The 16,035-nt window shown below is 41.5% G+C and overlaps 2 protein-coding genes across 2 annotated transcripts in view; both read right to left on the bottom strand.

Annotated features, from left to right (window-relative positions):
• LOC124037612 (E3 ubiquitin-protein ligase HECW2-like) overlaps nucleotides 1-1,840 on the bottom strand; it is a 49,982-nt gene extending 48,142 nt beyond the window's left edge. The window contains exons 1-3 of the mRNA XM_046352528.1: nucleotides 1,666-1,840; nucleotides 1,275-1,399; nucleotides 647-845 (exon numbers count right to left, since the gene is read on the bottom strand). Of these exons, the coding sequence (XP_046208484.1) occupies nucleotides 647-845; nucleotides 1,275-1,399; nucleotides 1,666-1,840 (499 nt within the window). The remainder of the gene's footprint in view (nucleotides 1-646; nucleotides 846-1,274; nucleotides 1,400-1,665) is intronic.
• Nucleotides 1-16,035, bottom strand: part of LOC124041657 (inactive dipeptidyl peptidase 10-like) — a 370,729-nt gene that overhangs the window by 283,280 nt on the left and 71,414 nt on the right. The gene's annotated exons all lie outside the window — the stretch shown is intronic.

Below are 16,035 nucleotides of genomic sequence, written 5' to 3'. Positions count from 1 at the left end.
CTACACCTCAGAAGAGGAGGAAAATCTTTACAAATGTAAAATAAATAAAATAAACAACTATTTATAGCAAAAGAAACAGCAATGTTTTGAACAAATCACTATTATGGACTTTTAGACGTTAATGTTGATGTAAACAATATTTTCCAGCAAAATAAAATACAGTAGTATAGAGCAACATGGGAGAGCATGCAGGTAGGCTGCAAAAGGACTAACAGTTCTTTGCAGTTCTTCTGGTGAAAGATCAACATATTTGCCTTCTCTGGCAGAAGTCGGGACCTCTCCTGTCTTATTGTGTTCCCTGCAGTCGAAAACACCCTCTCGCTAGGGGTGGAGGAAGCTTGAGCACAAAGGTAGCTTGTTGCAATGTTTGTAAGGAGGGGCAGAGTAGCTCTCTTCTCCCACCACCACATCACAGGATATTCAGCTATGGGGATGGGAGGAATGTCTCCCATGGGAGGAAGGTCCATTGCTGTGGCCTTATGCAGGAAGGCTTGAATGTTCTCATCCTGATAGCACTCAGAGGTTCTCCCACACCTTTTCTTTGATGGATGCCACAAACATCATATCTTCATGCTTCACAGTGAAGAGCTCTTCCAGAGTTTTTGGAGAATGTGTATGATCTGTCCACAGGTGGCATTCTTTTCACCTGACACACACAGTGTGGATGTAAAGAGGATTCTCACGAGCTGGACAAACTCCTCAGCCTTATGGAAGTCTTCGTCCTTCAAATGATCCAGGTTGTCCTTGGTCATTGCTTTTCGCAGTTGTGGGTCCAAGGCTTCTGCTTGGATCACTGGATACTGCTCCATGAATCTCTCTATCGTTAGATAGAGGTCCATCTGGTCCTGACATCAATGATGAGTGAGTGTTGTGATAGGCCTGAACAAACAACCCAAAATGACGTACATTTATTTACTGCACACTTGAATATTGAATAATACTTGAATAGATTGAACTGGCTTCTTACCAAGGAGCTGCTGCTTTTCCTTCAAGACTGTTTTGGAAATCGAGGATCTCCACACGACCACTGCTCTGATTTGTGCTGCCTATTTATCAATGTAAGTCATTTTTTTATTTTCTGCGCTGTTTGTGCAAAGAATCCTACTTTTAGACTGTGTAGGCTCTTGATGGCAACATCCGTATTGCCAGTATTATCAACAGTCACAGCTACAATCTTTCTCGTCCCTATTTGAAACTCTTCCAGAATGTTTGAGATCTCCTCTGCCAGTTTGCGATTTGTACACTGCCCTGGTGTGGAGGACCTTCTGTTTTACTCTGCCCTGGCGTGTGTAGTGCACTGTAACAGAGAGATAGGGATCCTGACAGAGGCTGGTCCACCCGTCTGATGTGATTGCCAGCTTTGGCACGTCCTTCAGCTCGGTGATCACACCGGCCTTTTCTACACCATACCAGGTAGGAATTAATCTGTCACTGAGGTAACTCCTGGAGGGGTATATTTGGGGTTGAGTGTCTTGCTCATCTCCCTACAGTAATTTTTATTTATTGTTTTCATCTGTTGAATTATCATTGTTGAATTATTGTGTTGTTGTGTATTGTATTGTATTGTGGAGTGATGGGACTACCATACAACCCTTTTATACTACTATATCCTAAAAATGAATACAACTCAATTTATACTTACAGACTGTTACCGAAAGCCCTTACCTAAAGCCACTGTTGCATAGGGGTGTAGGCCTTTCACTATGAACTTGGTCACGGTTAGGTGGCACTCATTCACCCTCTCCTCAGTCATCCTCCCACTAGCTGCCAGCGTGAAGGGGCTTTGGGCTTGTCTTTGGCTTCGACCAGCAACATTGGAGGGAGGAGTAGGTTGGTTCATTGTAGCTGCAACTTTAACAAAAAGTAGCAAAATCTTTAAATGGGTGATTGAGTTTATGAACGCACGCATGGCTAAACAATCAGCTGGCTAATGGTTCCTTTTGATCTGGAACCCATGTTTGCATAATTGAGTTAACTCCGCGTGTGGGCTCCAGGCTGCTAGCATACATACCTAACGTAGATCGGGCAACGAGAGATGAACTACGAGCTAGGCAGTCGAAACTGTGCATTTCTCTGCCTGTACAGAATGCACTTCCGATAGATGTTTGAACAGATTGCTCTTGTTTCCGCCCTTAAAAGCAAAAGACTTGTTGCACTTGTGGCTACGAGCATTGTCAGCATCGACTGGTGAAGTGTAACCACACTTTTGAATGTTTAGTACTCTCCACCATCGTCACATATTAAGAGCAGGGTCTTTCTTGTGTCTGTGTGTTTGTGTGTGTGTGTGTGTTCGCTGTAGTGTGTGAGAGACACACTACAGAGAGAGTGTGTCTCTCACTACAGTGAGAGACACACTGTGTGAGAGACTCCTCGCGAGAGAGAGCTCTCTTCTGGATTGTGAATAGGGAAAATGCATCACAGACGAATGTCTTAATCTTATTGCAAATTAGAAACGGTTGGTGAGATAAAATGTGCAAGATAGCGTTTATGTAGTAGGAAATATATTTTCTTAAGTTCTCCATTACAGAAAACAGAACCGGTAATGTCGGAGCTTATCTATCGATACTTATCCCTGGGGCCCGTTTAATAGTGGGTTTCGGTACCCATCCTTAACTGTGGCTATTTGATCATAATGTAGACAGACAAATGGCCTACCAACAAAAACAATGGAGAAAATATATCGCAATGCATTTTAAAATGGAAATAGCTGTTCTATCATTCAGCCTACAGTAGCGGTGTGTGGTGTTCCATGTAGGCCTACATACCATGAGACTTTTGAAATAAATACATGCAGGGCTTGAAGTTAACCTGTTTATCCACTGTAAAGAAGCCACTTTACAAAATAAAATGCATTATTATTCCCATACCATTATTACAGAAAATTAGACAGATAATGCTAACCTCTACCAATTAGCTACTTAGTTCATTCAAGCCTGTCTCAAAATACAACACTGCCCCTTTAAGACAAAACATGCACTTTACCCTACTCACTTTTTAAAGATGTCTAGAATTGTACATGTTTTGTGCTCTTGTAGGAAGCCATCACTCCCCCATTGCTGACTACAAATTATCTATAACTGAGCTAATAACTCACTAACTAGCAAAGGATATGAACAATTGTGCACTTGTGACTACATGCAACTCTTGCTTTGATCTTAAAACAAGCACATCTACAGTACTCACTACTGCTCATGCTGTAAACACACTCCAGTTCAAGGTGAAAGACACAGATCCATATGTGGCAATGGTATATTTGCATTTAGGCCTACTGCAGCTCTGATTTGTTTTGCCACACCAGTCTGTGTAGAGTAGGGGCTGAGTCCTGCTTGTCAATGCAATAGAATCCTACTCAGATGTGTTCTGCCTTCAATAAAATCTCTTGCATTGTTCGTTTTGTTTTGGTATGTTGCATTGAAAGTGGCTTTTATTGCGTTGATTCGATTACAGTTCCCAATGTAAAGGGAAACATTGACAGTGTTAACTAAGGGATAAAACTGTAGAAAGATCAATCCGTGCTTCTCTGCACAAGCTGATATTTCTTCTGCACAGCTTAGAGGGAACATTGCTCAGCACCCCTACTCCCCACGGCTATGGCCATAGGCCTATTTGAAGTCTCCATCTTGTGACTGTCGAATTTGTATAGCGCCTAATAATCATCACACATAGCCCAACATAGCTGGCACTGCTATCATCCTCTTTTACCACCACCAAATCTTTCCCCAAACACCACTTTTCTGGCCTTCCCCTTTCTATTTTAAACTCTCTATTTCGCAGCTGTTCTCTTGTTGATTTCAACTCCTACATTGTCCTTTTTGCATCCATGGTTGGACATGAACTTTTCTACCCATTCCCAAAAAAGCATTTGGCATTGGCATGTACAGTGCATTCGGGAAAGTACTCAGACCCCTTGACTGTTTCCACATTTTGTTACGTAACAGCCTTATTCTAAAATTGATTAAATAATTCATTTTCCACAGCAATATACATACAATACCCTAATACAGGTATGCCAAGCTTGTAGCGTCATTGAGGCTGTAACCGCTGCCAAAGGTGCTTCAACAAAGTACTGAGTAAAGGGTATGAAACCTTATGTAAATGTCTTATTTCAGTTTTTCATGATTAATAAGTTAGCTAAAATGTCTTCAAACCTGTTTTGCCTTGTCATTATTGGGTATTGTGTGTAGACTGATGAGGGGAAAAAACGATTTAATACATTTTAGAATAAGGCTGTAATGTAACAAAACGTGGAAAAAGTCAAGGGGTCTAAATACTTTCCGAAGGCGCTGTAGGTTATTTGGCATGGATACAGTTAGGCCCTAGAGTTTAGGCTTGCTCACTAATACCAGATAACGTACAATAATTAAAGAAAAACCTCAATGTAGCCTATATGTCACTCCCTGACCGTAGAGAGCCTTTTAATGTCTCTATTTGTGATTTGGGGTGGACATTCTATGTTCCGTTTTCTATGATTTGGTGTTTCTATGTTTTGGGCCGGGTATGGTTCTCAATCAGGGACAGCTGTCTAGCATTGTCTCTGATTGGGAACCATACTTAGGTAGCCCTTTTTCCTCCTTTCTTTGTGGGAAGTTGACTTTATTTAGGGCACATAGCCTTTGAGCTTCACGGTTAGTGTTTGTCGTGTTATTTGTTTTGTTCGGAGTCATTTTGATTAATAAACTAAATGTAAGCTCATCACGCTGCAGATCAGATCACTATAGATCAAAATTGCACAAGAATTATAGATTAATGGATTTTTAAGGCATTGTTTTATTTTTATTCAACCAGCTTCCACCCTTTATATACACAATATTTAATGACTCTACACCCATACGCTCCCTGCGCATCACTAATCCACGCCAAAATGCAATTCAATCGCACTGTACTGCTAGGAAATATATTTTTTGCTGCTGAGGTTCATACAAATAAATGACAGTTCTAGGCATTTCCGGCGACCTAACATAAAATAACAACAACAAGACAGCAAGCTCCAGCATTTGGCTTTTGGAAACTTGAGCAATACCCTCAAAACTGCTTTCTGTGGTCTATGATGCACATGTTATTGCACTACTCTGACCGTGAGACAGATGGCGACAACTTGTGGAAAATCAATGAACATTCAGCTAGCACATGTTTTGGTTCTGAAGTCTTTATGTTATAGCACATATCTTGCCCAAAGTGATCAGTGGAGAGGCGGGGCCCTAAATCCAAATCGATGTAGTAAAAGCAGCGCTGTCCATCATGTCTCTGTGACTGTCAGATGGAATGAGATGCCTGTGAGCCTTAGACGTTGCTCCACTCAAAGGTTATGAATTGCATATCTCATGTATGTGAAAGATTTCAATGAGTTCAGGAGGAAGATAAGACCCTGTTTGTATTGGGGAATCTGTGTTCAGGGCTATACCAGAGGATCAGCCATGCAGGAGATACAGTGCTAACCAACCTTGAGAAATCATATCCTGCAGTTCCTAAGGTAAATATTAAGGGTAAATCCATTTGAATTCTATCACGTTTTGAACAAAACCTTGAATACATATTAGCCCATTGTAGACGTGCTCAGACAGTGACTTTTGGACCTGAATGGCAAAACATTTTAGAGATGAAGATGCTCAAAGTTAACCCACCATAACATGAGACATCCATATCTTCATCACTGGAAAATATAAAAAGCTAAAAACAACTGTGTGGTTAAGGGCAATTCCATTGTAATGGTATTACGCTTTCATGCCAATACATGCCAAACAAACACTAATTTAGTAGAAGAACTGTGCAGATAAAAACTTTAGTAACTGAATTATAGTAAAATCTCCCTCAGGTTTTTATGTGACCACATTTTCCCAAAAATCTATTTTGGTCATTGAACTACATTAAGTGAAGTGGATTTACACTCGGTAACGGAATGACATTATGGGTCCCTGAACTACATAATTATGGAATTAATGTCATTCTCATGTTTAACCATTTTGGACATCAGAGTGCAGCACAGCAGTGTACAGTGTAGTACAATACAGCACGGCAGAGTAGAGTTTAGTAAAGTATAGTGGAGTACTGTACAGTACAGTTCAGGTACAGTAGAGTACAGTAAAATATTACACTTTTATTTTCTTTCTTGTACTATACTGTACTGTAATGCATTGTACTGTACTACTGTATTGTACTCCTACTGTGCTTTACTGTAATGTAGTCAGTACTGTACTGCAGAGGCCTTCACGGGCACAAAAAGTCGAACCGGTTCCAAAATGGACCATCCTGACAAGATATGCATCAACGGACCGGAGGACGACTAGACCCATTCTATATATACTTGATCATCCAGACCCGGTCCGATCCTATCGAATTGAGGGAAGCAGCATAAATGTATATTTTTAAGCTACTATATTCAACAGCGCTGATAAAGCACGAGGGAGAGGAGGTAGAGAGGTGAGGCTCTAGCAGGGACCATGCTGTGTGTGCAGGCTACTGTGAGGGTGAGCAAGTGAAACCGAAACAGGGAGGAGGGAGGGAGAGGCCAGAGACCTCAACCAATCATGCCAACTAGCGCTATAATAGACTAATAGCTGACATAGCTAGGTTATTTATCCAATATATGACTACATAGTACCTGTCTTGACTGCATCAAACCAGGAGAAGCTAGTTAAGCTATAGTAGCTACTATAGCTAGCTAGACTAATTGAGGCTTTGTGTTATTTATTGTCCTACAGTAACAAACTCCATTCAGAATATTAAGCCTACTTGTTGGCTATTGGTCATTTAGCCTATCCTTCTCTTTTATCTTTTAAATCCGTCATTTTAATTATTTCTTTAATTGATTAGATATCTCCTAACCTTTGCTCCACGTGGAGGTTCTATACCTATAGCCTATTGCCGCTTTGATGACATGATTGGCCAACAACAACAACAAGCTATACGCGCCACTCTCGTTAAAACAAAAGAGCAGCAGCATACACTGCATTCCTATCCTCCTGATTCCTGCTTAAAGCAAAAACTAAAGCAGGAAGCACCAGTGACTCAGTCAATAAAAAAGTAGTCAGATGAAGCAGATGCTAAACTACAGGACTGTAATTGCTAACACAGACTGGAATATATTCTGAGATTCTTCCGATGGCATCGAGGAGTACACCACATCAGTCACTGGCTTCATCAATGATGTTGTCCCCACAGCGACAGTACGTACATACTCTACCCAGAAGCCATGGATTACTTGCAAAATCGTCACTGAGATAAAAAGGTAGAGCCGAGAGGGACATCCTGCTGAGATTGTTGTCGTTTGATTGACAGGGGTGGGGGAGTGGGAGCTGGGGGAGTGGGAGCCGAGGGAGTGCCGCTTTCAAGGAGAGGGAAACAAATTCGGACGCTTATAATAAATCCCGCTATGCCCTCCGACAGACCATCAAACAGGCAAAGCGTCAATACTGGACTACGATTAAACCGTACTACACTGGCTATGCTGCTCGTCAGATGTGACAGGACTTGCAAACTATTACAGACAACAAGGGAATGCACAGCCACGAGCTGCCCAGTGACACGAGCCTACCAGACAAGCTAAATTACTTCTATGCTCGCTTCGATCCAAGTAACACTGAAACATGCATGATCGCATCAGCTGTTCCGGACGACTGTGTGATCACGCTCTCCGCAACCAATGTGAGCAAGACCATTCACAAGGCCGCAGGGCCAGACGGATCACCAGGACGTGTACTCCGAGCATGCGCTGACCAACTGGCAAGTGTCTTCAACGACATTTCCAACCTGTCCCTGACTGAGTCTGTAATACTAACATGTTTCAAGCAGACAACATATAGTCCCTGTGCTCAAGAACACTAAGGTAACCTGCCTAAATGACTACCGACCCGTAGCACTCAAGTCCATGAAGTGCTTTGAAAGGCTGGTCATGGCTCACATCAACACCATTATCCCAGAAACCCTAGACCCACTCCAATGTGCATACCGCAATCTCTATTGCACTCAACACTACCCTTTCTCATCTGGACAAAAGGAACATCTATGTGAGAACGCTGTTCATTGACTACAGCTCAGCATTCAAAGCTCATCCATAAGCGAAGGACCCTGGGACTAAACACCTCCCCCTGCAATTGGATCCTGGATTTCCTGATGGGCTGCCCCCAGGTGGTAAGGGTAGGGAACAACAAATCCGCCACGCTGATCCTCAACACGGGGGCCCATCAGGGGTGGGTGCTCAGTCCCCTCCTGTACTCCCTGTTCTCTAAATACTCCATGGCCAGACACGACTCCAACACCGTCATCAAGTTTACTGATGACACAACAGTGGTAGGCCCGATCAAGAAAATGATGAGACAGCCTATAGGGAGGAAATCAGAGACCTGGCCATGTGGTGCCAGGACAACAACCTCTCCCTCAACGTGATCAAGACAAAGGAAATTATTCTGGACTACAGGAAAAGGAGGACTGAGCATGCCTCGATTCTCATCCAGGATCTCTATACCAGGCTGTGTCAGAGGAAGGCTATAAAAAGTGTCAGACTCCAGCCACCCTAGTCACAGACTGTTCTCTCTGCTACTGCATAGCAAGCGGTACCGCAGCGCCAAGTCTAGGTCTAAAAGGCTTCTTAACAGTTTCTACCCCCAAGCCAAAAGACTCCTGAACAGCTAATCAAATGGTTACCAATAAAATTGGATAACATTTTTTATTTGATTTGCAGTGGGAAAAATCAGAGTGTTTCTTGTTAGTCTTAAACAGTCAAATGTTAAAAATAAATATACACATCACACACATAGTTATGGGCTTAAACAAAAGAGGGCACCTGTACCATGTCAGATATAGAGTTCAGATGTATTAAATTTAGAGTTTGAATCCCAGTATTACACTTTATATACAGTTGAAGTCGGAAGTTTACATACATTTTTCACACTTATAATTCATTGTATCACAACTCCAGTGGGTCAGAAGATAACATACACTAACTAAGTTTACTGTGCCTTCAAACAGCACGGAACATTTCAGAAAATGATGTCATGGCTTTAGAAGCTTCTGATAGGCTAATTGACATAATTTGAGTCAATTGGAGGTGTACCTGTGGATGTATTTCAAGACGTACCTTCAAACTCAATGCCTCTTCGCTTGACATCATAAGAAAATCAAAAGAAATCAGTCAAAATTATAAACCTCCACAAGTCTGGTTTATCCTTGGTAGCAATTTCCAAACGCCTGAAGGTACCATGTTCATCTGTACAAACAATAGTACTCAAGTATAAACACCATGAGCCATCATACCACTCAGGAAGGAGACGCATTCTGTCTCCTAAACCTGAAAGTACTTTGGTGCGAAAAGTGCAAATCAATCTCAGAACAACAGCAAAGGACCTTGTGAAGATGCTTGTTACGGATACAGTTATCCTGTGTGTGTGTATCCTGTGTGTGTGTTTCTTTTCTCTCCTTCTCCCCTCACAGGTGAAAATCATCACTCTCCAATCAGTCAACAATCAATCATCAATCAGAAGACACACCTCCTCCTATTTCCTGACCTATCACAGTTCCTTCCCCATGGTTTAAAAACCCCATCATTTGTTTGTTCTAAAGCTCAGCTCAGCTCAATCTCTCTGTAAATGCCATGTCTGTAGGTCTCTGTGTTTCACTCTCGCTTTGTGTCTTAACCTCCCTTTTTGTTTAAAGCACCTCCATAGCACTTTGTCATCACCTGTGAGTATTGTTTTTGGTTATGGTGTTTGTTTGTTGCTGGTGGGAAAAAGGGGGAAACCAAGACAAGTTGCCCATGGGCATACACTACCCGTAGGTGAACTTTGTTAAATACACTAGTTAGAACTGGGCGGACCACCCACTGTATTTTTGGTTAGTTAGTTAGCTGTTGTTAAAGTAGGCTAGTCTAGCTTAGGGGTGTGTTTTTGTATATTTATTGTTTCTTTCCTTGGGTCCAGCTCAGCCCCTTTTCCTGCTCCCCCCATTACCGTGTGTTTATAAATAAACCTAGAGTTTGACGGTAGATTTCTGTTGTCGTGGTTATTTCGTGCACACTTTTACTTTGTCACAATAATAATTTGCATGAGTTATGTTATGTGTCTCATTACCATCCCCCCTAGACTGTCGGGCCAAAAGGGATTCGTAACAATGCTGGAGGAAACGGGTACAAAAGTTTCTACGTATATCCACAGGTAAACGAGTCCTATATCGACATAATCTGAAAGGCCGCTCAGCAAGGAAGCCACTACTCCAAAACCGCCATAAAAAAGCTAGACTACGGTTTGCAGCTGCACATGGAGACAAATCTCGTACCTTTTGGAGAAATGTCCTCTGGTCTGATGAAACATCTTTATGTTTGGAGGAAAAAAGCAAAGAACTGTGAAGCGCGAGGGTGGCAGCATCATGTTGCGGGGGTGCTTTGCTGCAGGAGGGACTAGTGCACTTCATAAAATAGATGGCATCATGAGGGAGGGAAACGATGTGTATATACTGATGCAACATCTCAAGACATCAGTCAGGAAGTGAAAGCTTGGTCGCAAATGGGTCTTCCAAAAGGACAATGACCCCAAACATACTTCCAAAGTTGTGACAAAATGGCTTAATGAAAGCAAAGTAAAGGTATTGGAGTGGCAATCATAAAGCCCTGACTGCAATCCTATAGAACATTTGTGGGAAGAATAGAAAAGCGTGTGCGAGCAAGGACACCTACAAACCTGACTTTGTCATTTTTGTCAGGAGGGATGGGCCAAAATTCATCCAACTTATTGTGGGAAGCTTGTGGAAGGCTAAACGAAAAAGCTTGACCCAAGTTAAACAATTTATAGACAATGCTACTAAATACTAATTGAGTCAATGTAATCTTCTGACATACTGGGAATGTGATGAAATAAATAAAAGCTGAAATAATTCTGACATTAAAGTGGTGATCCTAACTGACCCAAAACTGAATTTTTACTAGGAATAAATGTCAGGAAAAGTGAAAAACTGAGTTGAAATGTAGTTGGCTAAGGAATATGTAAACTTCCGACTTCAACTGTAAATGTACTCAAATGAATAATAATAATAATACAATTTAAATTTCTACTTTCAAATTGTTGAGGCTAACGCATCAGAAAATGTTAACTTGAATGGCAAAATCTGTTTAAAATTATACTGTCAATCCTCCACAGCAAACCTATTGAAATCATAGACGTAAAGATCATAGAATAGACATGACCATTTAATTTGACATTTGACGGTGGGTGGACCAGCAGTCATCTTTGTTGTAAACTCAGCCAGAAAAGGAACGTCCCTTTTTCAGGACCCTGTCTTTCAACGATAATTCGTAAAAATCCAAGTTACTTCACAGATCTTCATTGTAAAGGATTTAAACACTGTTTCCCATGCTTGTTCAATGAACCATAAACAATTAATGAACATGCACCTGTGGAACGGTTGTTAAAGACACTAACAGCTTACAGACAGGTTACAGGTAAGCAACTAAGGTCACAGTTATGAAAACTTAGGAGACTCGAGAGGCCTTTCTACGGATTCTGAAAAACACCAAAAGAAAGATGCTCAGGGTCCCTGCTCATCTGCGTGAACGTGCCTTAGGCATGCTGTAAGGAGGCATGAGGACTGCAGATGTGGCCAGGGCAATACATTTTAATGTCCGAACCTGTGAGACACCGAAGAGAACGCTACAGGGAGACCAGATGAACAGCTGATCGTCCTTGCAGTGGCAGACCATGTGTAACAACACACCTGCGCTACAGGTACAAGATAGCAACAACAACTGCCCGAGTTACACCAGCAACGCACAATCCCTCCATCAGTGTCTACAATAGGCTGAGAGAGGCTGGACTGAGGGCTTGTAGGCCTGTTTTAAGGCAGGCCCTCAACAGACATCACCGGCAGCAACAACGCCTATGAGCACAAACCCACCGTCGCTGGACCAGTCAGGACTGGCAAAAAGTGCACTTCACTGACGAGTCATGGTTTTGTCTCACCAGGGGTGATGGTCAGATTCGCATTTATCGTAGAAGGAATGAGCGTTACACCGAGGCCTGTACTCTGCAACGGGGATCGATTTGGAGGTGGAGGGTCCGTCATGGTCTGGGGTGGTGTGTTACAGCATCATAGGACTGAGCTTGTTGTCATTGCAGGCAATCTTAATGCTGTGCGTTACAGGGAAGACATCCTCCTCCCTCATGTGGTACCCTACCTGCAGGCTCATCCTGACATGACCCTCCAGCATGACAATGCCACCAGCCATACTGCTCATTCTGTGCGTGATTTCCTGCATGACAGGAATGTCAGTGTTCTGCCATGGCCAGTGAAGAGCCCGGATCTCAATCCCATTTAGCATGTCTGGGATCTGTTGGATCAGAGGGTGAGGGCTTAGGGCCATTCCCCCCAGAAATGGGAACTTGCAGCTGCCTTGGTGGAAGAGTGGGGTAACGTCTCACAGCAAGAACTGGCAAATCAGGTGCAGTCCATGAGGAGGAGATGCACTGCAGTACTTAATGCAGCTGGTGGCCACACCAGATACTGACTGTTGCTTTTGATATTTACTCCCCTTTGTTCAGGGACACATTATTCCATTTCTGTTAGTCACGGACTGTGCAACTTGTTCAGTTTATGTCTCAGTTGTTGAATCTTGTTTTTGTTCATACAAATATTTACACATGTTAAGTTTGCTGAAAATAAACGCAGTTGACAGTGAGAGTACGTTTCTTTTTTTGCTGAGTTTAGTAATTTAAATTTATGTTTCAATTCAATTAAAGAGAATGTTATGTCTCAACCGATGGCAGGCACAACACAAAAACGTTAGTTGATGTAAAAAAGGGGATTTTTCCCATAAATAATACAATAGTTTGACAACACTTTGTAAGTTGTTAGATTATATCAATCTCAACAGTTTATACTTTCCAGTGAAGAAAACATGGATGTCTCATGGTATGGTGGGTTTTTTTAAATGGGTAAACTTTGAGCACCTTTAAATCAAAAGGGAAGCTGTCAAAAAATGATTGAATTCAAGTGGATGTACCAATAACTCAAGGATTATAAGTACATTAATAGCAACCTAAAGTGGGTGGCAGGGGCATCAATTGGGTATGTCAGAGTATGTCAGTCACCATACCCTAGTTTAATACCAACAATTTAAAATAGACTAATACAATTTCCCAATCCCGATTAAAGGCAAATGTAGTTTACCAGTATAATCCCTGTGCTGAGCAAGCGCATAGCAGCTAATTGTTGTATGACATGTTTGTAGAATGTTAAGTCCCCTATCAACTGAGGTTGAAATATAGTGTATCATAATATCAATATAGTGTATCGTATTAAATAAACAATACCATATTTTACATTATATGATGTTAAGTACTTATATATATATATATGGTACTCTATATTTAATTAACGGGATTATAATGTCTTACTTAAATAGAGTATCATATTAAATATAGGGTATCAAATATGGAGTATCATAATACATTTCAATCAAAAGTATAACTTCAGACCATGGTAGGTCATCTAAAGTCCCATGCGGCAAACAAACCTAATAAAAATGTACTTAGGAAGACTGGCAAGTCCGTTGAGAGTGTTCCGTGCCCTTTCAAAATATCAATAACCCAATTGTATTATTATTACATTGTGCTGTAAAAAGCGAATGGCGGTTTACAAATCTGTCTCTGGTGGGACTGGTCAGGACTGTCCACTACCTAATCACTGACCAGCCAAGCCCAACCACACAAGCTGTGTTGAGTACAAGTGGAGCTGCACCACTGATTTCCCTGGCCTGCTATTGGTGTGAGCGCTAGACCGTACTGTCTTTTCCTGAATTCCCAGATAGCTTTGAAGGCACGGTGTGTTTTGCCCTGTATGGTTTTCTGGAAGGTTTGCAGAGAATATCAATAGTTTTTTTCTACAAATGTTCCACTGGTAATGCTTCTGGCTAGTACTGTCTTAAAAATATGACTAAATATGGATTATGCAACCACCATGGTACACTTCCAAACAATGGCTGTAAATATGTATTAGCCTGTCATGAAAGAGTTACACTTTTTCCTTTGTATTTTCTCTATCAACTATTTGAGTAAATATTTGCCCCAAAACCTAACAATACAATTAACATCATTCAATTTCACTGTAATCAACTAAAAAGCATTTTCAGTCCAGGACTGGGCTTAAAGGGATACGGCGAGATTCTGGTAATTAGGATACGCTAGCTTACTAGTAGACTTCCAGTTATTGTGAAAATGCTAGTTAGCATTGAGTCACAAAACTACCTTCAATATCCTTCATGCGTCACGCAGAGACATAAAAACGGTATCTACGAGTTCACCAGACTTTGGGTAAGAATACAAATTAATTGCTAGAATCTCACACTATCCCTTCAATCTGTAACTGGGAAACTGGCCCTATAACTTTCTGATATTTTGTGTGGGAGAGTTCAGGACAGCCTGGCAGTTTAATATTGAAGTGTAGCCTCCCTTCACAGTGGATTTGGAAAGTATTGACTTATTTAATATTTTGTTACATTACAGCCTAATTATAAAATGTATTAAATGAATCTACACACAACACCCTATCATGACAAAGCAAAAACTCTGGTTTTTGAAATTTTGGCAAATGTATTAAAAATGCAAACGTGATATTTCAGAAGTGTTCAGACCCTTTACTCAGTTGAAGCACCTTTGGTAGCAAATACAGTCTCATGTTTTCTGGGGTATGATGCTACAAGCTTGGCACACCTGTATTTGGGAGGTTCCCCCATTTTTCTCTGCAGATCCTCTCAAGTTCTGTCAGGTGGGATGGGGAGCGTCACTGCACAGCTTTTTCATGTCTCTCCAGAGATGTTTGATTGGGTTCAAGTTCGGGCTCTGGCTGGACCACTCAAGGATTTGAGAATTGTCCCAAAGCCACTCCTGCGTTGTCTTGGCTGTGTGCTTAGGGTCGTTTTCCTGTTGGAAGATGAACCTTCACCCCAGTCTGAGGTCCTGAGCACTCTGGAGTGGTTTTTCATCAAGGATCTCTCTGTACTTTGCTCCCTTCATCCTTCCCTCAATCCTGACTAGTCTCCCAGTCCCTGCTGCTGAAAATCATCATCACTCGACACAATCCTGTCTCGGACAATTCAGACAATTCCTTCGACCTCATGGCTTAGTTTTTTCTCTGACATGCACTGTCAACTGTGTGACTGTACATAGACAGGTGTGTGCCTTTCCAAATCATGTCCAATCAATTGAATTTACCACAGGTGGACTACAATCAAGTAGTAGAAACACCTCAAGGATGATCAATGGAAATAGGATGCACCTGAGCTGAATTTTGAGTCTCATAGCAAATAGTCTGAATACTTATGTAAACAAGGTATCTGTTTATTTATTTTTTATACATTTGCAAAAATGTTTAAAACTGTTTTTATTCATTATGGGGTATGGTGTGTAGATTGTTTAGGAAAACGTAATTTCATTCATTTTAAAATGAGGCTGTAACGTAAACAAAATGTGGAAAACTCAAGGGGTCTGAATACTTTCCGAATGCACTGTACGTGGGTGTACTTTTTATTTTTTTCCCTCTTTTTTTTAACTAGACAAGTCAGTTCAGAACAAACTCTTATTTACAATGACGGCCTACACCAGCCAAACCCAGACAATGCTGGGCCAATTGTGCGCCGCCCTATGGGACTCTCAATCATGTTCGGTTGTGATACAGCCTGGATTCAAACCAGAGTGCCTGTAGTGACGCCTCTAGCACCGAGATGCAGTGCCTTAGACTGCTGCGTCATTCAGTCATTCATTCCTACCCCAATTACTGCTTCAATCTCACTCAGGAGTCAATATGTTTAACTGTTCTTTTTCTGTGCCTTTATATGAATGATCTGCAATCCAGAGCAAGGTCAGTCCATTGTTATCAGCACAACACTGCTACAATGCTCATGCTTTCCTCGAAGGTCAGCTTGTGAGAAATGGCACAGTAACCACATTTCCAGCCACAGTGTTTATGCAAGTACAGTCATACAGAATAAAAATAATCACGACCGTTGTGAGGAAACAGGACATTTTGGTACAATTTTATAAATACCGACAGATAATT

Source organism: Oncorhynchus gorbuscha, linkage group LG01 (genome assembly GCF_021184085.1).
Source record: "Oncorhynchus gorbuscha isolate QuinsamMale2020 ecotype Even-year linkage group LG01, OgorEven_v1.0, whole genome shotgun sequence".
Taxonomy (NCBI): Eukaryota; Metazoa; Chordata; class Actinopteri; order Salmoniformes; family Salmonidae; genus Oncorhynchus; species Oncorhynchus gorbuscha.
The sequence above is the reverse complement of the archived record's forward strand: the minus strand, read 5'-3'. Positions and strand labels throughout refer to the sequence as shown.